The 15059-nt window shown below is 37.6% G+C and overlaps 2 protein-coding genes across 2 annotated transcripts; one reads left to right on the plus strand and one right to left on the minus strand.

Annotated features, from left to right (window-relative positions):
• Positions 1-567: 567 nt before the first annotated feature.
• si:ch211-214e3.5 (zinc finger protein 518A) lies at positions 568-8961 on the minus strand. Its single transcript, XM_053640350.1, has 2 exons — positions 8473-8961; positions 568-5092 (listed from the first exon to the last, which is right to left on the minus strand). Exon 2 carries the CDS (start codon positions 5075-5077, stop codon positions 629-631), a length of 4449 nt encoding a protein of 1482 aa, XP_053496325.1. The 5' UTR covers positions 5078-5092; positions 8473-8961; the 3' UTR covers positions 568-628.
• Positions 8962-13521: 4560 nt separating this feature from the next.
• mxtx2 (mix-type homeobox gene 2) lies at positions 13522-14708 on the plus strand. The gene is made up of 2 exons (XM_053640029.1): positions 13522-13741; positions 13871-14708. The coding sequence occupies exons 1-2, from the start codon at positions 13553-13555 to the stop codon at positions 14591-14593; spliced, it is 912 nt and encodes a 303-aa protein (XP_053496004.1). The 5' UTR covers positions 13522-13552; the 3' UTR covers positions 14594-14708.
• Positions 14709-15059: the final 351 nt, after the last annotated feature.

Consider the following 15059-nt stretch of genomic DNA (forward strand, 5'->3'; position numbering starts at 1 on the left):
CACAGGAACCTAAAAGTTTGCTTCTAGATCACTTCTGTAATAATATTTCTACAGCTACATAAGCTGACCAGTGTTCATAATGAACATTTACATTATTCGGTTTTAAAAGAGACAAGGAAGAAGGAATTTAAAATAATTAATAAAGTAATAAGCTCTATGACCTCTAACAATGGTTAATGTATGTGGCCAACTTCAAACACACACCATAAATGAAATATATCTTCAGATGGTTTCTGAGATAACATAAAAGATCTCTTTATAAACTGGATTCTGAAATTACCTGAGAAATCTGTTAACTGACTGCATTGAAATAGGTCTATTACAGACAGCACCATCCTTTCATACCAGTGATCTTTTTGCTTGCATGTATAAACATACAGTGTGTCCAGTTTTCACAGTTCAATTATGTACATACACAAAAGGTCTAGAGTTCAATGTACATGGGCTAAAAATATTTACATACAAATTGGTATCAGGTACCAAACTTTCTTCCATTACACTATCCATTAAAATTTTTCTGAATGGATATCTATGGGGAAAAAATAGACAGCTTAATTATATCTAAGAGTAAGAACATTTCTACATTAGAGGACGGTTTCTGACCCAATCCAGGAGCTATGTTTTTACATTAGAACAGTTTATTCCAGTCTCTTGTAGCCTCCATGAGATGCCGCTGTCCATGGCCAATCCACTCTTCTTGATTGTTAAACACTCGGCCACAAAACCAACAACTAAACGTTGGCATTTGCTCCGAACCTCTGCTGGAGGACAACCTCACTACCTCATATTTGTTTCTTCTTGTCTTTTTTAACTTCAGTCTTAAGATAAATCGCTCTCTAACATTGTTCCCTGATGGCCGGACTCTTGACCCTGCACTGATACCAGGAGTGTTTGACAGTGTACCATTTGGACCAATGAAGCTCCACTCAGACAGGGCTCTGACTGTGTTCTTGGACAATGCCACCTTGATAACTTCACCTTTGTATCTGTTAACTGACTTCATAATGTTTGTCACCTCAGGAATATCAGCATCGGGGTGGTTTAGCACCACTACTGGCTGGTTTTGACGAGGACATTTGATCTCTTGAAATGGGCTGAAGGGAGAAAGTCTAAGTGTTCTCTCAACATCTTTTGCCATTGGCTCAGAAAACGAGGAGACCTCTTTCTGAGCAAGGGTCTTGCTTGACATTCTTCTAGTTTTAGGAGAGGTCTCCAAAGATTCCTCAAACAAGATCCTTCTCCTTCTTTTCCGTTGGCTCCGTGGACGGGTATGCATGGGCAAAAACGATGATTTCTGCATTACTATGCCATCCCCAACTTGGTTCTGACTGTGAATATCTGATTGGGGGAAAATGTGTTTAAGCTTTGCTGAGATGAATTTATGAGTGGGACTATGAGCACTGTTGGAGGTTTTCAGTCCTGCTGACCAATCTGAAGACATCAATAAGTAAGGTGACTGCAGAGAACTTGTGGCCACATAAAGTGGCTTTTTGGCTGATGTGTATGGAGTAGTGGAGAGGAACCTGGTGCCATTAGGACTTCTAACTATTTTGAGGAAAACCCTGCTTTTGCCTCCTTCATTTGCTTGGCTGCCCTGGTTTGCTCCCTTCTCATTTGAACTATTTACCAGTATCCCTGACTTGGCTGGCGAGATATACCTAACCAAGTATGCTTGCCGTCCAGTTTGCAAGGGAGCCGCATTATCCGCTGATTTCACAGGCATAGCCAATACCGGGCGAGTGGTCAGGACTGTCTTTGAGGTCGAACCAGTTGACTCAGTACTTGGGGAAACAGGAAGTGGCCGTTGAACTAAATAACACATTGGTTGCGTTTTTATCGTCTGTTCTGAGGGCGACTTAACAGTACCTGATAAGAGAAGAGGTCCTTTCAGGGCAGAAGCACTGACAAAATAGCGGCCTCCATTGCTGCTCACTGTTTGCAGGAGTGATGCCTGACCTTTGCCCTCTCCACTTAAACTTTGAGCTGACATCCCAATTCTGCCTCCATTAAGTGTGAGAGACATTCCTGAACCTTTGCTAGCCATTTCAATTCCTGGCTTAACATATGACACATTAACTTTGGAAGCACAGGACTTCGTAATAAGCTTAAAGCCTTGGCCACTTGTGAGCTGGACAGGCACAACATATGGAGTCTCCGTAGTCTGAAGGAACATCTGCTTCTTTCCCTCAGGCATCTGCAGGATACGAAGCGTTGTTTTTGTAGGTCGATTAGTATCCTGCAACATAGCTGAGGATACCATCCTTTCTTTCTCAAGCTGCTGGCTGATGATAGCATCTGAATGCTCTTCAAGTATCTTGCCCAAAACAGCAGCATTACTCAAAGTTGCGGGACCACCCTCATCCATAGAAGACATAAAATCCTCTTCTTTATTTTCTGACTCTAACAAACATGCTCCCTTGTCAGTCTCCGACATCACTGGAATGGCTAAATCATCAACAGTAGCTACGCACTCATCGACCTCTATGTCGCTATCTGACACTCGTTCTAATGTTTGATTCTCACTGGTAGAAGCCATATCATGGACACATGCACTGCTTTCTTCCCCACTTCCTACATAATCTTCAGACTGTTCATCCACAAGAGGTGGAGAGTCAGGTAGTGTTAAACTCCAATCTGAAGCCAGTTTGAGTTCATCAAAATCTTCCTCACACTCGTCCTCCTCCAAGTCCTCTTGGGAATGTTCATCAGCATCCAGAAAATCAGGGGAACTGCCAAAAGTCTCTTTAGAGTAATTGTGAAAACTAAAAACCTCCTGATTTGGGGAATTTTGCAAAACAGTGTCAACTTCTGTGACACCAACTTTGGCATCAGAAGAATCATTAGCAGTTGTTTTATTCAGTGGGTTTGTATCTGAATCTGAGGGATTATCTGTGAGTAACTTCTTTCTGGGAGAGGAATCAGTGACTGAACTAGGCAGAGAGTTCTTACCATTCAATAAATTAGGAAAGGGGGTTGGAGTTGCTGCATTCTCAGATAATGAAGTCTCACCATCATCAACAGCGGTCTCTTTCTCTTCAGCTGCTAAAGTGGGGAGTGGAATTTTAGTTGAACTCTGCTCTGCACCATGATCTTCAGTGGATTCCAAACTTTTACTCATCACTACATTAGCATGAGACTCAACTGAGACAGAAGGGGTAGTGGCGTCATCTTCCAGCGTGGCATCACTTGCAGATACTGAAATCTCAGGAAGAGTGCGGTCACCTGCCGTTGATTTTGATGAAGACAGATCATCAGTACATGAATTTACATCTGTGGTGTGTTCAGCAAGCGCTTCTAACAGAGCTAATTTTACTTTGGTTTGGTCTGTGTGCGAGATCTCAGCTGAGTTAGCAGTTGAATGTGTAGATATGGACTCCTCAGCCGAGGATTGGTCATGAAGTGGACAATGCTCATGATCATGATGTGATGACTTTTTTACTGAACCTGAACCACTGCACAAGTTTTCAAAAAAATCTGCCTCTTTGTTTATTGTTGACAAGTCGGCACGATGGGAGGCTGAAGCCTTGACAACAGATGTTCCAGATATCTCAAGAACTTCATCGTCAGTCTGGTTTGAATTTGCTTCATGCTCATCTAACAAAGGTGACTGTTCCCCACTGTGATTTTCTACATCATGTGTCATGTGTATTTTTACTGAGGCAGATACATCTTTGTTTGTCCCAGAATCTAAACTGAGAAGAGATCCTGATCTTTCAGACAGTGAGGAGTAGGGGGAGCTACCAGTCTTTTCATCATCTTCAACAATATTTGTGGGTGACATGTCATTTTTGGTGGTATGTTCCTGTTTTGTTGGTATGACTTTTAAAACTAAATGCTTTTTACCATCTACCATCTTAAAGCCCATTACTTTTGTGGTACAGTTAGGGGGGATCGAGATTTTATTTTTGACCATAAGAACAGTCAACCCATTGCTGTTGCCTGGATCTAGAATACCAGATCCAGCACTGAGTTCATTTTCTTGTATCTTTGGCTGTGTTGTAGTTGATGTGACTGGGTAAGAACACTGTGGCTCGCTCTTTAGTGGACCTTTACTCCACTTGTTACTCTCCTTCTTCACACCCACAGCTCTTTCAAGAAATTGTTGCGTTTCCTCCAATGTTTTCTCAGGATTAAACAATCTGCCACTGTGGTCAAGCAGACCTACTCCAGGGTAAGAATTTAGCTTTGACATCCACTGTGTTTCCCTGGATCCTCCAGCAGGAGGACTCTTTTTAAGCAGCAGCTTCAGTCCTGGAGAATTTACTCTAGAATTGTCCTCGATTGACCGCCATCTGTTTGTTCTATCCATTTCATCTCCATGAGCCACAGTCATATGCTTACTTAGATACTCCCGCCGGGCAGCACCATAACCACACAAGTGACATGTGAAAGGGAATGTCCCAGAGAGGACTTTCCCAGAGTAGACCTTCCCTTGTGTGGGACTCATGGATGGACACTTGACACATTTGTGGCTGCCCTCATTGTGATGATGAATGTGCTGAACAAAAGTGCCTGCATCTCTGGTTGAGAACTCACATTTCTTACAGCGAAACAGTCCATTACAGCTATGGCACATAATGAAATGCCTGGTGAGCAAGAGTAGAGAGTATTGGACTCCATCGTTGCAGATCTCACAAGTGACCAAAGTGTCTCGATGTCCAATGCGATGTCTTTGGAGAGATGAGAACTCGTTGGTAACAAAGGTACAAAGATCACAAGGATATGTTGGAAGCGTTCCTATGTGAGCCCCTTGAAAATGTTTCAGCAAGTCATTTGGGCTGTAAGTGGTATCACCTTTGCATTCAGAGCAGCAAAAACTGAGTATTTTTCCAGAGAAAATAGCACCCTGTTGGAGCTTACATGGTGATTTCTCTGAGGCCTTGCTCTCTATGTGAGAGTTATCAATACCTGACTCCCCAGACTGTGTTTCATCTTGGACACAAAGGTCATTATATGCAGTGTCTTCTGTCTGATTTGCAAGCTCTTTTGATGGTGGCAATGCATTGACTGAAGCATCTTTTTCAACATCCCCATTCTGGTCATGGCTTTTTGGTAGGTCATCTGGAGTAGCCTCCATATCTTATAATGGATCCTGCAAAAGACAGCAAAGTGATTAGATGACTATGTCTCATTTTTAGTTATATAGCTGGACAAATACTTATATGCTAAGAATGAACTTATAAATAAATAAAAGATCATAGCTTCTAAAATAGCAAATTTTGTCCTTTTAGGGTAAGTCTATGTTTAACCTGATACAGAATTACAAAGATCAACTGACCAACAGTTACAATATGTAGAATGTTATACGTAAATTTATGAAAGGCTTACTAGCAAAGTGGACAAGTGTGTTTGGGACAAGTTTATTTTTCTAAAAATCCCTTCCAGTCAGCACAAATGTGGTTGCATGTGGGTGTGCTGCAAATATCAAGCAAGAAAGAGTGTTCATACATGTTCACACTCATTCTGGAACTATAAAGTCTATTGTTGCAACATATTAATCATTAGGAAAATCAAAACTTAATTTAAAAGTTAGGCCAAATTTGTATATAATCAAGCTTCCAACATTTTCAGTAAGTGTCATTTCTGCAGAGGATGGGTAGGTGTGTCCATTCTTAAAAAGATCTTCCATCAATAAATAAATATGTTATATTGGCCATAACATGAAAAATCTCTCCCACCTCCCTTCCGCAAGGGTTGTAGCCAATGATGTCCAACAGCAGAACACAGCCACTTCAGTTTGGGCAAACTCAGCAGGGGTCACATATAAAGAATTTTTATTTAAAATATTTTTACAGCAAAGACATGTTGCCATTGCAGTTGACATACTAAAAATGGTACTTTTGCCAAGATCAAAATATTTTATTAAAGTGTCAATTAAATGCTCCTAATATTAACGGTGGTCTTCATGTGGAAAGGCAATTACAATTAGAAAACACCAAAAGCTTATTATAAATGTTGTATACTTAAACTTCATTGCATGTGTCAAAAATGTTTGCTAAAGGCTTGATATGTCCAACCAAAAAAGGACAGCTGACAACTTTCAGAATTTGATTTGAAATATTTTGTACAAAATAACCCCACAAAAGCAATATCAAACTGGGAAGCTGTAGGTCTAGATCAGTGGTCACCAACCCTGTCGTTGGAGATCTACCTTCCTAAAGACTTTAGCTCCAACCATAACTGTGCCCACCTGACCATCTAATCAGTGCATTAAGAAGTTCGTGATTAACTGAATCGGGTGTGTTAAATTTTGGTAAGAGATGAAACGTGCAGGAAGGCAGTGTTGACCACTAGTCTTGACAATCAGTTTGTCTGTGCTGCTAAGCAAACTTGTAACCAAGAGATCACAGTGGGGACATTACATATCACTGAACCAAAAACATGACTATTTGGAAATCCCAGCCAACCAGATGGGAAAGAAGAAAAGAAGGAACAGTCAACATGATAAGCAATTATGGCAAAAAACTTGAGATATGATGTGAGAATGTAAAAAAAACAAAAATAAATAAACCAGCACAACTCATTGGTAACAAACCCACTGATTCAGTGCCAGTGTTGGCTCTGATCATCTTTTCTTAACGAACCTGCATGTTTTCATTAAAATCTGTATAATCTGAAACCCAATCTTCACTGTGCCACTCCAGAACATAAAAGGGTATTATTTTGTTTGTTTGATTTAATGAACACATGCTAAGCTAATGTATTTTTTGAGTCTCGCCATGTATACATGTACAAAACACTTTGACAAAAACAAAAATCTGATTTCAGCAAACAAATCAATAAGCCTGCGTACATGCACTAAAGTAATCTGGTAAAGAGGAAAAACTCTGGTTCTATACAAGTTAGTCAATAATCAGATCCTGTTAGTAGTGTCACTACAACAAGGCAGTTATTAGTTAAAATACCCGTTCCACTATAGCCAGGTGGTAGCACTGCTACCTTTAAACTAGTTTATTGACTGGCACAACGATGAGAAACATTACTTGATTTAATTTTTTTCATGTAAACTCTCAATGTATTTCCTGTCAGTTGGTTGGACGCATAGTTAACCCCAGGTTACTGACTGCTGGAAAATCCTTTAAAACACAAATTTAAAAATAATACCAATAAACAAGTGTCCTAGTGATGCAACTGATACATCACCGACAAATGTAATGTTAAATATATTATTACATACAATAAATATATTTGTCTCAACCTTTCTTCAGTAGTAAATCTCACCTTGACTCTCCAGGCATGTACCTAAAAACTGCTGTTGTAATCATAAAGACCATGATGCTCAGACTGAATATGCTTCCAACATACTTAGTACCGTTTACTATACTTTATAGTCTTGAACTGTAGAAGAGTAATGATTTATAATCCCATTATTCAGTGTCACTGAGCAGAAGATGGGTTCCCTTCTGAGTCTGGATCCTCTCGAGGTTTTCAATTCCATCCTACTCAATTCAATTCAATGATCGTCATTATACCTTACAGTGTAACAAAAAACAACAACTTCTCACTATTCTCATCGGTGTACCCAACATTAAAAACAAAACAGTAGCATGTAAGAGAAAGAACAGTGCAGACAGAACACTAAAGGCAATGCAAAACATCAGTGAAAGAGACTACATGCTACAGTAGTGGATGTTAGGCAGTTTCTTTCTCCTGTCCTCTCATGTCCTCCTCTGGGAGATTTTCTTTACCACTGTTGCCCTCTGGTTTGCTCATTAGGGATCTAAATCCATACCAGAAATTCTGTAAAGCTGCTTTGTAGTGATATCGAATAGTAAAAGTGTTATACAAATAAAACTGAGAATGTTCACGTGGAAACTTTCTGCACGCCTGTTCTCCAGATGCACTTAAATGTTATCCGAGAGTCCATTTCGGCTATGCTCTCTCTATGAGAGTTTATGTACACACTAATATGACCTAGTTAATCCCATGTTAGTTCAAGCATTTCCCTGGAAATCAAGTTTGGGCGACGTTTCGTCCATACTTGGCAGGATGCTCTTTATGATCACTCCCTTTTCCTAACGGCGTCGTATTTGGGAGAATGACTCATGCCTGTAAGCCGTGTGTCTTACATGAAGTATGAGCTAGGCTATTTCAATTGACTTGGCAATCACCAACTTTGAGCAACGCGAACCCGCACAAAACACAGAGGAAGTGCCCTGCCAATCCCGTTAAAGACTGCGCTTCACATTTACGCAGTGGTGCCCATAACGCACCACACAGTTTTCGCATATTTTCATAGCACACATAGCGAAAGTGATACTACACAACCTAGTAATTTTGCTAAATCAACAAAAAAAAAAATAAATAAAGCACGTCGCCCCCACCCACGCAACACATCAGACGATTTGAATCATACGGAAGTTGTCAAAAGAGTAGATCTTATAAATAAGTTTTCCAGACAAGCTCTGGGAAATGTTAAAATTAATTACTTTCCATAAGCGCGTCAGATAGACTTGATTTAGACCAATTTACCTTTCTTTTCTCTTTAGACTGGCAGGTCAGAGACGGCGGCCATGACAGTTCCATCCGGGTAACACTCGGCTGCTTCACTCTGCTGTGTGTGTGAGTAGTGAAGCAGGAACTCAGAGCGAAGGAATATATCTCACTACCTGAAAGTCTCATTAGCTTGTCCTCTATAAACTACTAGCTTATTGTTTGTTCATGTCCCGGAAAGAAACTTTAAAATATAATCTATCTTGTTATTGAAACTAACCGAGGTTCTAAACAGAATATATACCGTTTTAACACTAAATGCGCCCATGTTGTTGCAGTGGTGTTTATAACAACAGTATAAACCAGCCCTCGTTTGTTGAAAAGCTTTCTCACGTTGGTAGACCTCAGAGAAAGAGACGCCATGTCTGCTCCTAGCCCGCCATTTTCTTTAAATGTTGATCACATAATGTTCATGTAGTTCATCCAGATTAGACCAGCATGCAGCAACATTTATCAATGACAGCTTGCAAATCTTCATACTCAACTGAAATCCATTAGTGTGTCTGAAAAGACAGTACATGATTATACCTGGAGACATTTTACTCTTTTATAACCTGAAAATCAGGTTCGAGCCTCTTAAAAGCAATTTTCTTGAATCGTTTATTATCACGTATACAGCACTGTTGATTTTTTGAGTTTGATTGGTCACAAGCTGTTGAGTAATTTTCTATAACAGCAGCTCAGACAACAGCGCAAGCTGTAATTCCAATGATAGGTTCATTTGAATGCAGAGCAGATGTTCCATATAATAAATGGATTAAAACATTTTATTTAACAAAGAAAAATGTTTAATAATTTATATGATGAAGCTTTCTGTATAGGCACATTTATTTCACATTTGTGAAAGGAGTCTCCAGTGTCAGCACTTTGTAACGACCCATAAGTTTCCCACCATGGGACAGTCTTCAGTACAGAGAACTTTTCAATTTCCGGTTTCTCACTAACATGACAATCGGAGTTATTAAAGAGAAAAAATGAGGGGGGCATAAGGCTGGTGAGGGAAAGACACTTTATAGCTGCTATAAGGTAAGTGATAACGGGAACTAACATGTCTTACAGACTAACATTAAATGTAATTATAAATAGCAAAAAACACAACCTGTCATTCATTAATCAGTTAAAATTGTGATAGTTGCCAAATTGCTCTGGTAAGAGAAATAAGGTGTCAGTGATTATACAGCATGTTCTGTAAGGAATAAAACACAATGGGAATTACTGTTATAGGAAAATAATGCACTTCGCCTTTGCATTGGGCCACATCATACCGCCCCTCCTGTCCCTTTGTCTCTTTTCTTTACATAACAAAGTGTATAGCCATTGCTAAAGGATATGTACTTTTATAACTTTATTTAACCACTGGATACTCTAATGTGTCAGTAACAGTGGCGCACTGCAGATTTGTGCTCCATGATGAGAAAAAGCTCTTCAGCACTTAGCTCAATTGTTGTGGACACATTTCATCTAATGTAATTGGTAGTGTGATTGATATCTTGGTCATGTCCTGTTTGTAGGTTATGGAAATTCATAATGTCACAAAGTTTATATTGGTGTTTAATATAACGCAACTGTGTTTCAGGATTAGCCACTTGATTTGTGTACATCAGAGGGATTTACATTATAACTGCATAAACTGCACATGTAATTGTAAATATCTGGTCAAGAAATTCTTAGAGAGGCAACATATCAACATTTATATAGCAACTAATAATTTAAGAAAGCATTACTGTAATTGAGTTGAATTCACTGCGGATTTGGATAATGTAATTTACGCAGTGTACATTTCTTGATTGTGCACACACACAAACACACACACAAGCATGCTTGAAGGATTCAAGCATGTTAAGCAGTTTTGTGTGTCTATTTCCATAAATATTGTCTGTCAGGGTGTTTTCAACATGAATGTGCTATTTAAAATGAATGAATATATAATCATTATATATTATATAGCCTTTATCATTATATATTTTCTTCCATCTCTATATAGCAAGTATTTTGACATTATTCCTGTCAGCATCAAAATTTTCAACATGAAAGTGCTATATAAAATTAATTAATATATAGATAAGTTAATAATGTAGACCTTATTAAAAGCATACATTCCAATAGATGCACAGTAATGCAGAGCCTTATGTCTCAGAAAAATGATATTTTCCTATATTGTTTTATTTGTGATGTATTTTAGCACTGCTACAATGCTAAAGAAGATCATGTCGGTAATTCATTTTGCATTTGTAGTTTTGCATTTGTATGTGATTGATATAAATGAACAGATATATGACATTACAAGGCATTAAAACATATTTTAGAGAAGGACATAAATCCCAACAGACTCAGAACTTGATTTTGGCTTATTGACTTGGAACGTACTTTATTTGCACTTGATACTTGCTCACGCATGACTCTAATACACCTAGACCTGCCTCTATTCAAGTGATGACTTCTTGACCTTTTACCTTGATTAACTATTATTATGCCTCCTTCTTTAATATGAATGACTGGCCTTTTAATGTAACGGTCAAATCATTATGTGGCTATTAGAAAACTGAAGGCTCCATACAGCAGCAACCTGACCTCATGTCGAATTTCTAATTAAATCTTGCACGTAAAAGCATATGTAGCTGACAACATGGGTACTTTCATGGGTAATTATTTTGATTTTGTTTTTAAAACTTGAATTCCTTTTACATTGTGTTAACCACATTAGCTAATTATAATAATAATAGAAAAAAATGCATAAAGATTATATTCACCATTTAAAGCTTTTAAAAGTTGCATATATAAGTAGCTTTTAAAACAGAACTAACCTCAAGTTGTTTGATTCAGTTTTAAGTGTTTTGTGATTTTGTGTTATTGTTAGAAAATTGTTTCCAATTTTGACACTTCAAAAAAAAAATCATAGATGCTGTACTCCAATCCTAATGTGCAGCAACATTTGGTGTTTTCCCTGCTTGATTCAACTCATCAGCTAAATCATCATACGACTTTAGACTCTTCAGGGCTGAAGCTGTGCACTCCTGTGCAATAATTTACAGCGCCAATATTTACCATAGAAGCATTCTGAACATATAAGAATTAACTATTAAACTAGGACTGTGTGCGCTAAAATAAAATTCTCCATATAATTAGGGAATAAAATAAAGTTTACACAAATTGACCAAGATTAAGAATAGGGAACTTGCACATCTTGTTTCATCATTGTAGTTTTTTTTTAATGTAAACGCTTCTTTGTAGTCTACAAATTATTTCTTTATCATGTTTCTATCAGGTAGGGTGCCATAATTCTGAAATTTCTCCCTATACTAATTTTATCATATACTAAGTCAAAATTCTAATTTAATTTAAACAATAATGTAACCTGTATATTGGATAATTGCTACCTAAATTACTATATATATATATATATATATATATATATATATATATATATAAATTAACTAAAAATGCTATGAGAAAGGTGCTGATCTTTCGTAAGGTGGTTATTCTCTTGTCATGATGACAGCAGAGTAGGTGTGTTCCCTATAGGTAATGATTTAGAGGTTTGGGATTGTATTCTCACAGCATGACTGTTTTGAGTTTGACAAAATGATTAATCTTCCATGCCAGGCTAAAGTGAATGTGTCCATCACTAGAATAGATTATCCTAACAAGGTGTGAACACACCAAACAAGACCAGTCACAGGGTTACTGTTTTTTGATATGGATCATGAGATATCAGGCCTGTTACGTTCTAAATCTTTTGATCATGCACGGCCATTAACAGCCATTGAGTTGATTAGGGCAGCATATCAATCACACATACATCTTCAAAAAACCAGGTTAATCAAGCTTATTTGCATAAATCAAGATTGTAGTGGTCAAGGAACTTAGTCGTAAGCCACAAATCTTCTTGTGGACATTAATCATTAGTTGCCATATTTTACTGTTACTATAGTAAATACATTTATGATGTGAAATTTGTAACACTTTTACACAGCTTGAATTAATCATAACATATATGAATATTATACAAAGCCAGTTGATGAGAAAGAGCTTTCTTTGTCATCACAGGGTAGCTATTTTTTATGATTATAATGAAAACAATTCTTAACATTATTTACAGAAGAATAAATTAATAAATAAAAATATTTCACTTGAAACAGTACTAAGCTGGCTTCATAATTAACAGCCTTGCTTATATAATGTGGAGATATTAATAGAAAAAAACAAACATTTTTTAACTGAATATTGTATTATTATATTGAATTATTATTATTATTATTATTATTTTATTATTATTATGATGATGATGATGAAAAAAATCAGTTTGTGCTCACTGCTTGAAATTGTATTTTAAATGTCAATTAGTTAGGATATTAAAGTGTAAAAAATATATTCTGTCTGTCAAGTTAAAATTTATATATAACCTGTATATTGGATAATTGCTACCTAAATTACTATATATATACACACACACAGATATATATATATATATATATATATATATATATATATATATATATATATATATATATATATATATATAATGGAAGCCTTATTGTTAAGATTTATTGTTGTCCAAATTGATTTTGGTAGTTGCCCTAACATGCTGATTCCTCCAACAATATCATAAGAATAGTGTGTGTGTGTGTGTGTTTGTAATAAATAACAAAAAAGTTTGCTGGTGTTATGTATAAATATAAATGAGGTGTTAATTGGGGTGTGGTAGGTGAAAATGGCTGATGTTCATTAGTGGATGTCACAGAGCTCTTCAGAACTGTGTAACTCCACCTTCTTTTGGACCAAGGAATTCTGGGATAAATACTGCCAGGCCTCAATACTGAATCACAGTCACAAGCAGTAAGAAGTTGATCTTCTCTGCTAGGTAAATCTTAAATCTCATTAGCCCTACACTGTGGTCTGAGGAAAGTTACTTTTATTTAAGAAGAACTTACAGCCATGTGGTCTGATAGCATTGTTGGTAAGGACAAGCTGATAAGGTTTAAGTTTTATTGTTGATATATTTCTTTAGCTTTTGTATATATTTTTTTACACAATTGTATTGGTCTGTATTGAGAAATACATGTTTTTTCATTCAGGTAAAGATGGAGCAGCTCAGGCCAATAAGATTGCAGGCCGGAGGAAGCGGACCAGTTTCACCAAAGAGCACTTGGAGCTGCTCAGAATGGCTTTTAATGTGGACCCATACCCTGGCATTAGTGTCAGAGAAAGTCTATCTCAAGCCACAGGCCTCCCAGAGTCACGAATCCAGGTAGATACCTAAACAAAATAAGCACGTATGACTTCACATATATTAGCTATTTATCATAACGTAAAAGCTATGTTTTGTAGTTGTTGTGCACTACTTAACCAAACTTGCATATCTTTTTGTCTTAAACAGGTATGGTTCCAGAACAAAAGGGCAAGAACCCTTAAGAACAGAAACACACTGACCTCACCTCAACCAGAAGCAGCTTCTTCACTGCCCAACCCTTTCCTGCCACCTCACATGGTCGGTGTAAGAGAAAATAGACAACCAGCATTTAACATCACACAACCTCAGCTGAGGGAAGACGGTGAGCAGGACTGCTTCTTTACTGACTTGTCTCCACAAAGTTTTGGCCTTCCACCGAGTGGAGCTCACTGCAGCACTCCATCCATCAGGCCATGCCAAGACAGGCTGATGGGCACTAGTTTGAGTCCATCCTCCTTTCAATCTGACTTGGAAGTTACTACAGTTGGCTGGGGCTCCATGAGAGCACAGACCTCACCAGAGTGTCTGTGGAGTCCACCAATGCAGGGCACTGGAAACAACACCAAAGATGAGAGCCAAGTCTTTCTCTATCCTCCACCTCCTTATCCTCATGGCAGTGTGAGGTCTGGATTTCTCAACAGTTTAAAGTCCACCTCCCCTGACTCTGCAGATTCTGCAATTTGGGACATGGGAGTGGAGAACACCTCTCCTATGCCATATTCTCAGTGTGGAAGTGGCTTTTGGGATGAATCTGCTCAGGAGCAGCCTCTGGCCCCTCTACCAAATCTGTCTTCTCAGTGCCTAGAGGAAGTCCTTGGAGAGATGAAACCAGGCTGGTGGAAGATTAATGGACAGATGGAGCTTCAATAGGACTGTTACACATACACACAAAAAAGATTTCACAAGTCAAATGACTGACTTTCAAATGTGAGAAAGGACTCTAGCTAATCTGTGTAAATTTCTCACTTTAACGTTCTCAATTTTACCTCATGATATTGTGGTAGGAAAGCGATATCATCTATTTAAAGTTTTTATTTATTAATTTAATGTAAGTCTCTTCCAAAAAAAAAAAAAGTATCCACAAGACTCATGCTGCAAGATTTTACTGATTTACTGTATCATATTTAAGACCTTTGGTCAATTTGTTACATAAACATATTTATTGCATCATATATTGTAGAAGTACAGGATTGGGGAAAATTAAATAGCTACTTATTTTGTACAATAACTTATTGCAAATAAAATGTTAAACAAATGAACTTGTTTTACAGTTTATTTTTAATTTACAAGCACACTTTTTTTATTGTTCGTAATATTTTATTAGATCCGTTAACAA

Source organism: Ictalurus furcatus, chromosome 13 (assembly GCF_023375685.1).
Source record: "Ictalurus furcatus strain D&B chromosome 13, Billie_1.0, whole genome shotgun sequence".
Classification (NCBI taxonomy): Eukaryota; Metazoa; Chordata; class Actinopteri; order Siluriformes; family Ictaluridae; genus Ictalurus; species Ictalurus furcatus.

What these genes read in the sequence shown, in the direction of transcription:
- si:ch211-214e3.5 (XM_053640350.1), bottom strand. Translation starts at nt 5,077, where the DNA reads ATGGAGGCTACTCCAGATGACCTACCAAAAAGCCATGACCAGAATGGG.
- mxtx2 (XM_053640029.1), top strand. Translation starts at nt 13,553, where the DNA reads ATGTTTTTTCATTCAGGTAAAGATGGAGCAGCTCAGGCCAATAAGATT. An exon ending in TCCCAGAGTCACGAATCCAG is followed by an intron (nt 13,742 to 13,870) that starts GTAGATACCTAA and finishes TGTCTTAAACAG; the next exon opens with GTATGGTTCCAGAACAAAAG.